This window comes from Rhipicephalus microplus, chromosome 9 (genome assembly GCF_043290135.1).
Source record: "Rhipicephalus microplus isolate Deutch F79 chromosome 9, USDA_Rmic, whole genome shotgun sequence".
In the NCBI taxonomy this organism is placed as follows: domain Eukaryota; kingdom Metazoa; phylum Arthropoda; class Arachnida; order Ixodida; family Ixodidae; genus Rhipicephalus; species Rhipicephalus microplus.
This window is the reverse complement of record NC_134708.1, coordinates 65,622,009-65,629,765: the sequence shown is the minus strand read 5'-3', so window position 1 is coordinate 65,629,765 and position 7,757 is coordinate 65,622,009. Positions and strand designations below refer to the sequence as shown.

Genomic DNA, 7,757 nt, shown 5'->3' with positions numbered 1-7,757 from the left:
TTTTTTCTGATCAGGCTGTCAGCTTCCCATGCTGTCCCAGATACTACTGACACGCTTCTTGTGAGATATAGATTTTGGGTCACTCAATTTGAGTCACTCGGTACAGTCACTCAATGCTTCTCCCATGGAGCACTGCAATTCAGTTCCTTCAAGCGACAAGAGCCTTGTTTCCTAAAACGTTTCAGCACAAAAGAGGTTCTGAAACGTTGGGTCACAAGTTGTTGCCATTGGGTCACAAGTTGTTGCCAGTACTCACCCCTTTTTCTCATCCTGCCCGAAGAGCCGTGTTCTCGTGCTTTTCAACAAGTTTATTGCAAATTCAGAGGCTTCATCATCTACTGCAGTGCAGTCTTTCAGGACCATTCATGTTCCTTAAAGAAACGGTACTAGAATCTTGAGGGGTCACAAAAAATGTTCAGATTTGCCGAAATTCATATCATTGAAACACATCTAAAACTAGCTAAATCGAGAGTCAGAGGCACGCTCATTTTTAGGCACACGCAAAAAACATACACTTTTTGTAAAAGAAAATCTGGCTTTCTGCTTTTTTTTAATCAAGTCACTCAGCGAACTTTTTTGAAATCTGAATGAATGCGGGCTCATGTCGTTGCTGATTTCATCAGCATTCATAGCACACCTCAGGTTGCCGAGCGTGGCCAACAATCCAGCCTCCAGTGATGGTTACCGTTGCTCTCGTCTCTCGTCGCTATCTTCGCTAAAATGGGCAACCTCTCATGTGGCCTCCTCAACAACATCCTCCACCGTGAGTGCACCACAAGTGGTGACATTGTCCTTAGCCCTGCAGAAGTCTTCAATTGTACGCCTGGCATCAAGCCCTTCTAAACTTCAGTCGGCTCTTCCGGCTGTGAGGACCCCTCCATGAGACTCCTAGAGAAGCCACATTTATCAAAGCGGTTGGCTATGGTAGTTGGTGTCACTCGATCCCAAGCCACAGCGATGAAATGTATGTTGTCCAGGAAGCTTATTCGCAGGTCATCGTCATACTTTCTGTCAATTTCGGCTAATAGTCAGCACACAAGAAGGTCCTTCAAGGGATGCTTGACGTTTTATATGATTCCAGGGTCAAATTGTTGCAGGTGCGTCGTCGTGTTCACAGGACAAAAGACCAGGTTGACGTTTCGGAGCATCACTTGCCTTGGGTGGGCTGTGAACTGGTTAAGAATAAGAACAATCTTCAGATTTTTGCTGGCCATCCTTCTGTCCAGGAGTGGCAGAAATGCATGCCTTTTTGTTTGTGCGATAGACGCATGGCAAATGTGTCTGGCACACGAAACACCGATGCTTTAGAAATTTGCTAGCAACCCTCAGCTAAAGTTTCTTTGACCTGTTGGTGTCACAGCATAGAAGAACCGCAATTTGATCTTTGCTTCTTCTAGCATCCATGGCCCGCTTCTGTCTTTTAGCAGGGGCTCTTCTCGGGTGGAAGGTTAAAAAAACAGGCCTGCCTCATTGGTGTTAAAAACATCACGAGGCTCCAACCCCGAGATGAATGATTGCAGCTTTGCAGGCCAGTCACTTACTATGGTCTTGTCAGTTTCTTCCCCACGGACGGTTCTGTAAACGAGACCGTGTTTAGTCTCAATATGGTGCAGCCATCCACCTGAAGCCTGAAATCCGTCAACGCACAGAGCAAGTGCAGCCTGGTCGGCTTTCTTGCGCATGACTTTGTCATTGATTTCCAGACCATCTGCAGCAACCTCCTTAAACCAGGTCCAAAGAGCTTCTTCAAGCTTCACGTGTCGGGCTGTCTTTGCTTGCCACACGTTGACATTGAACAAAAACACATTTTCCATTATTGAGTCCCATTGTCGAACAGTTGTACTTAGTGTTGACGTTGCCTAGCACTCGGCAAGTTTTCTTTTTGTAGGCTGATCAACATTTCTAAGAATTTGAAGTTCTTTTTTAGAAGAGAGAACTTTCCACTGGCGAGACAAAGCTTGCTATGACTCAGCAGAAAGGCACAATCAGAACAAAGCAAGAACGTGCAAGAACAACAAAGCAAGTCATATAAGACACGCTCCACCACTACATTGGACACTGGGCACGAAAGGCATGCGAGTGCATACAGAGCAAGTTGCTTGTAGGGCTCTTCACCCTTGGCATTTTCGAACTTGAAAATTTCTGCCCAGAATGCTGCGGAATCCTCAGGAAGTATGCCCTCAGAGACTGCCTCTTCAGTGCAGCTATGCATAACGATTATCCTGTGTTGTATTTCAATAGTGTAGGGACTAAGGAAAAAGAGTCAGGGTCTAGTCGCCGCGATGTACGAAACAAGAACCTCCCTTTCTTGACAATGTACTTGGTTTATATAACAATGAGTGAATGCGCCCCCTGGGGATGAAAGAACAGGAGCAAAACTGAAACAGAATAAAATCGACTCTCGTTAATACGAAGTTCACGGGGACCGCGAAAAACTTCGAATTAAGCGGGATTCCAATTAAACACAATGAACGAAAAACACATTTATTTCAAAGCAGTTTATGAGAAAAACTCTGTGATTGCCGTTTGCTTCTGTTTGCTGAATCTTGCAGCAGAAAGCAAGTCCTGCAGGCTGTATATGTGCCCGAGTGCTTCCTCGGCGTTGCTCTCAGCAGTGAAAAACTGCTGCGCAAGGGCAAGGCCTGTGGCTACATCAGCAGCCCACGGTAGTGGCTCACTTGCGGCGTCGTCGTCGTCAACCTCAGTTTCGTGACTAGGCTCGCTGGGCCGAACGATCTCCACGATCTCACCGTCCGACAGTGCACCGCACGTTTCTACCGAACTTTCAGTGGCAATGCACTCCTCGAAAGGGACGTCGCCGAGAGCTGGCAGGAGACCATCAACGTCAAGCTCACTTGTGTCTTCTTCCCCTACTGTACAAGACGCGTCATCATCTGCACCACTTGAAATGAAGCCGCGCACCCTAAAGCAGTTCGCAATGGTTTCATCTTTTACGCGACCCCACGCTCGCGCTAGCATATGGATAGCACTGAGAAAGCTCACCTCATACTGACTTGCATTGTCCATACACAACGGCATCCGCTCAAAAAGATGCTTTTTGTACAGTACTTTCACGTTTTTGATGATCCCCTGGTCCAGTGGTTGTAATATCGATGAAGTGTTCGCTGGCCTGTAGACGACACCAGTGCCTCCTCTATAACTTTTCAGTGCCTGGTGGATGGGGAGGAGAACAAAAGGCACGACCGTCAGCCCGAGTACAACCGTTCACCGCCAGGCGCCGCCACCCAAACAGGGTTTCGCGGTCTTTCGCTCGCTGCCTGCGCATCAGTTGCGCAGGTGCGGCTGCTAGTTTCGTGTCGCGATTTTTTCGACTTCAGGGTTTCTTGAGATGCTGACAATGATCGGTAGAAGCAAGGCCTACTCGATCGCTAAGCTCTTCAGCTCGCTCGCAACAAACACAAGACTTGGCAAAACCCGCAGTTGCTGACTTGGCGCTCGGCCGCAGAGCAAGTTTATACAAAACCCGATTATACCAGTTCACGAAGCACGCCGTGCGGCAGCTGCTGTCTCTGCTGCCGCTCCAAGAAAGCGGGGACAATCGAGGTCTGCCTGTGCCTCCTATGCTGCAGCTGTTGATGGCGCTGAGATTTTACGGCACTGGGACGTTTCAAACAGTGACCAGGGACCTCGTCCGCACTCCGCAGTCTACAGTGTGCCGCGCAGTCGGAAAAGTGACCATGCTGATAGCAAAGCACTTGTACTCCATACTGGTGCGCTCACCGCAGCCGGCGTAATTTCAACAAGTTATGCAGGACTTCTATGAAGTGGCCGAATTCCCTGGAGTGACGGGATGCATAGACTGCACGCACGTGCAGATTAAAAGTCCCGGTGGTGAAAATGCCGAAGTGTTTCGCAACCGCATAGGCTATTTCTCCTTCAAAGTGCAGGTAAGCAATGAAATTTGAAAGTCTCTGAACAGTTTAGTTCGTTGTTTTTTTTTTTTTTTAATTAATGCTCGGGTCGTAAACTTTTTTTTCATACAGTAAACAATGTGCTTGTGTTTAGCCATTGTTTCCATGCATTAGCGAAATAAGTAAAGCGAAAAAATAATGCAGCAGTTATTCGAGGGGCCCGGCGCTCGCGCCTTCGTGCTGTGTTTTGCTGGACTCGAGTTTTTGCTCCGGAAGGCAGGTTTCATGAATATTTTCGAAGGAACAGTACTTTTTGTATCTTGTCATCAAAATACACTCATACACTCTGACCGACCATGACTCTGTGCAACAACATTCATTTCTGCTGTGCATGTACTTTATACCGAACCCACAAAGTGAAAGGCGCTGTACAATGCCCTGTTTATGATTATTTGTATGCTGCTGCAGGCTGTGGCTGGATCACAACTCCAGTTTTTCGACATTGTTGCCGGCTGGCCTGGCTCTGTTCATGACAGCAGAATTTTTGACAACTCCCGCTTGCGGGTTCTGTACGAACAAAACCGGGTGCCCGGAGTGCTGTTGCGCGGCGCTGGATACGCATGCCAGCCATATTTATTTACACCGTTTTCAGAACCAGGCCCCACAGACACACCCAAGGGAAGGTTAGTTCCTGTGTCAGTGCATGGTCACAAAAAGTCGGAGCACGTTTTTGTGGTGTGACATTGAATCCAGTCGCTTGTGGAGTGAGGCACAACATTCCTTCATTCGCCCAGGTACCAAAAAGCCCAAATAAAGACTCGGAACGTCGTTGAGAGGGCGTTCGGCGTGTAAAAGAGGCGTTTCCCTTGCCTGGACATGGGAATGCAGCACAAGGCCGAAAACATCGTGCACATAATTACAGCTTGTGCTGCACTCCACAACTTAGCCTGGTTATTAAGGGGGGAGGTGGGGATCGAAAGTGAAATTCTTTAGTTTTTGTCGTAGAGCAATGAAATTTGGCATGCTTACTGGAAACTGCGCTAAATGATAAATGACAAAGTTTCATTCAGCTATCTCCAGTAGTTCTGGCATTATAAATTTTTTTATCCATCAGTGTACTACTAAACTTGCCCAAAGCCTGGTGTGACAAAAAAACATGGTAGAAGCCTATAGTTGCTCTTATATTTTAGCCATTGGGATGGTTGATGTCGTGACATTCTGCAAATATTTTTATGACTCTGTTTTTATTTTACAGAGAACATTGTATACATGCTTGTAAATGTGGTCGTTATCATAATGTGAAATTAGCTTAGGAGTAAAAATACTGAGGTAGTAATTAACAAATATGAAAACGTCACGACATAGAAAATTCACTGAGGAACACAATGCAAAAAACCACATGAAAATCCGTCAAGCCATAGTCATGCAAGCATCGTGGCAAGCTGGACAGTCGGGTCAAAACACGTTTCTGAGAAAACTGGCGTTAAAGTTGAACAGTCAGTAAAGGTCCATCAAAATGCCCCGGGACTGTAATACTTTGTGTCTTTGCTTGCGAGGGTCTTCTTATGTCCTTTCTCTTTCATTTTTTCTGCACTGCGTGCTTTTCGTTTTCTTTGCTGGTCTTTTTCTTCAGCTCTTTGAAGGGCGAGGCTAGCAGGTTTGATGCCCACGGACTTGCACATTTCAGTGTAGGCTCGCAAATTCCCAAAATTGTAGCGTGCAACTGCTTCATGTACTGTTGTCTCCACTGCGAACAATGAAGCGTGTTGGTCCTTTGAAGTCAGTGACCAAATAACTGAATGCAAGCTTTCCGCCGCATTCTGAGTTTTGTTGCCTTTGCATCGCTCCAACAGTTGCGGGTCAGAGAGACGTTGGTATACAGGCAGCAGAGCCTCCGCTACACGTTTCGACAGGTTATACCTGTGAGGTGGTGCTGGCTCCATTTTGGCCTGTGCTGAACGATGTTTGCACCAGCTATCAGGGCCAGGTGGGCAGAGCTCATGGTGAGGCTCGTCGTCGGTGGACGTGACGTGATAAAAAGTGGCCATCACGGCCCTTTGCATGTCAGGGACACTTGTGTGTTTTCGCAAGGCTAACCCGTAGTAGCTGGTCAGTTTTTTAATCAACTCCTGCGTCAGTCCACCTCTCCCACCCAATGGCTCCCCTTTCTTAGCTCTTGTCACCAGTGTGCGGAGAGCGGTGCCCATTCTCTTCTGCACATGGTTCACGCAGTCTTCTTTGGTCAGTGGTATGAAGCCGTACACCTCATCTTTGCACAGAGCAAGATAGGTTCGGCTGTCACCATCACATATAATGTTGGTGTAGCGGAGGCCATACCTGCTGACAGAGCGCCTGAAAAGTGTCAGAGCAGCCTCCACTTCCATCTGTCCGGAGCCAACATCAGTATTCTTCTGACATTGATGTTTCTCAGCCCAAGTGACGAAGTTGGGGTCGCTCTCTGCTGGTTGTTGACAACACCCAAGACAGAAGTTGGAAAGGACTGTGCAATCCAGCACAAGCCCCGTGTAAAACTCAATAATACATCCTACCCCAATGTGTGAGCTGTGGCCTCTTGTAAGCCACGTGCCGTCATACACAACTGTGATGTTGTTTGGGCTTGATGGCTGCATCTTACTGTACACGTCTTTTACCGCAAGCACAGCATCTGCAAAGATGTTTTGTGCAGCTTCCTCTGCTCCTGGTTTGAATGTTTTTTTTAGGTGTTCCTGATAGGTTTTTTGATGAATGCCCCGATGAGAGACATTCATTGTAGCCCAGAAGTCATTCAGGGCAGTGGGCCCTTTTCCAATGGACTTGATTGCTTGCATGGCTCTTAGGTTGACTTCAAAAGCCCTTCCTTCGGATTTTCTACTGGATGACCAAGGTGAATGAATAGGGCCACAGGAAGCACACAAAAGTACCAGTTTTACTGCCAGGCCCAATTTTGTCCCATGCTGCACTGACAAAGTCTTCTTACAACATTTTGGGCAGAGTGCAGGTCCTATTAGGGAATTCACGGCAGAAACCTGAATTAGGGTGAACTCATCCTCTTTTGTTGCCGATGTTTGCTCCGTTTGCTGCGCGAACCCGAACTTCCGCTCCGTTGCCGACACCTCGCGAACTGCATCGCGGACACTGCTGGCTTGCTTCTCGGCGCCTTCCGAGGACACGAAACGAGGTTCCAGGTGTATTTGAACGGTGCGCTTCCGCTGAGGCAAACGATCGCCGACATCCTGGACAGCTGGCACCACGTCGTCGTCCGCCGCCGCGAAAACGAAACTTTTCTCGCGTTCACACCGCACCGTGATGCCGCGGCTAGTTGATGGCCCCGGGTCTTCAGTGTCACTGCCAGGCGTCGATTCACCGTCACTTTGAACAGCCGGCACCGCATCGTCACCCGCCGCAGCGAAAACGAAACTTCTTTCGCGTTCAGGCCGCACCGCAACCTCGCGCCTAGTTGACGGCCCCGCGTCATAGGCCTCACTGCCGAGCATCGGCAGCGAGCAGGTGTCGGCTTCCGACGACACGTAGCTTGGTGGCGACGCGGTACTCGGTTCGTCTGATTCAATCGCTGCTGACTGCTTCGTTTTCCCAACAGGAGGCTTGCGTTTACGCTTCCCGTAAGCGTACTTCGTCCGGTACTTCGTCCTGCGCTTCCGGTCCACGCGACGATCCATTGCGGGCACTAAGCCTCGCGCTAGAGAAGAGTTGGCGTATCGGCGACCGTATCGGCGTATCGGCAGGGGATTCGCAAACTATAGTGCGCCAGCGTGTGCGTAGCAGACGTGCGTGCGCGGAGCAGACGACCAGTGCAAGCAAGCGCGTCCCAGCAGCCACTCACAGAGCGCGCTCAGTACCACGTGACAGGAGCGACCAATGGGTGCG

The 7,757-nt window shown here is 48.7% G+C and overlaps 1 protein-coding gene across 1 annotated transcript; it reads right to left on the bottom strand.

Moving 5' to 3' along the window:
* Positions 1 to 5,099: 5,099 nt before the first annotated feature.
* Positions 5,100 to 7,664, bottom strand: LOC142771855 (uncharacterized). The gene has a single exon (XM_075873761.1). The coding sequence runs from the start codon at positions 7,547 to 7,549 to the stop codon at positions 5,384 to 5,386; it is 2,166 nt and encodes a 721-aa protein (XP_075729876.1). The 5' UTR covers positions 7,550 to 7,664; the 3' UTR covers positions 5,100 to 5,383.
* Positions 7,665 to 7,757: the final 93 nt, after the last annotated feature.

What these genes read in the sequence shown, in the direction of transcription:
- LOC142771855 (XM_075873761.1), bottom strand. Translation starts at nt 7,549, where the DNA reads ATGGATCGTCGCGTGGACCGGAAGCGCAGGACGAAGTACCGGACGAAG.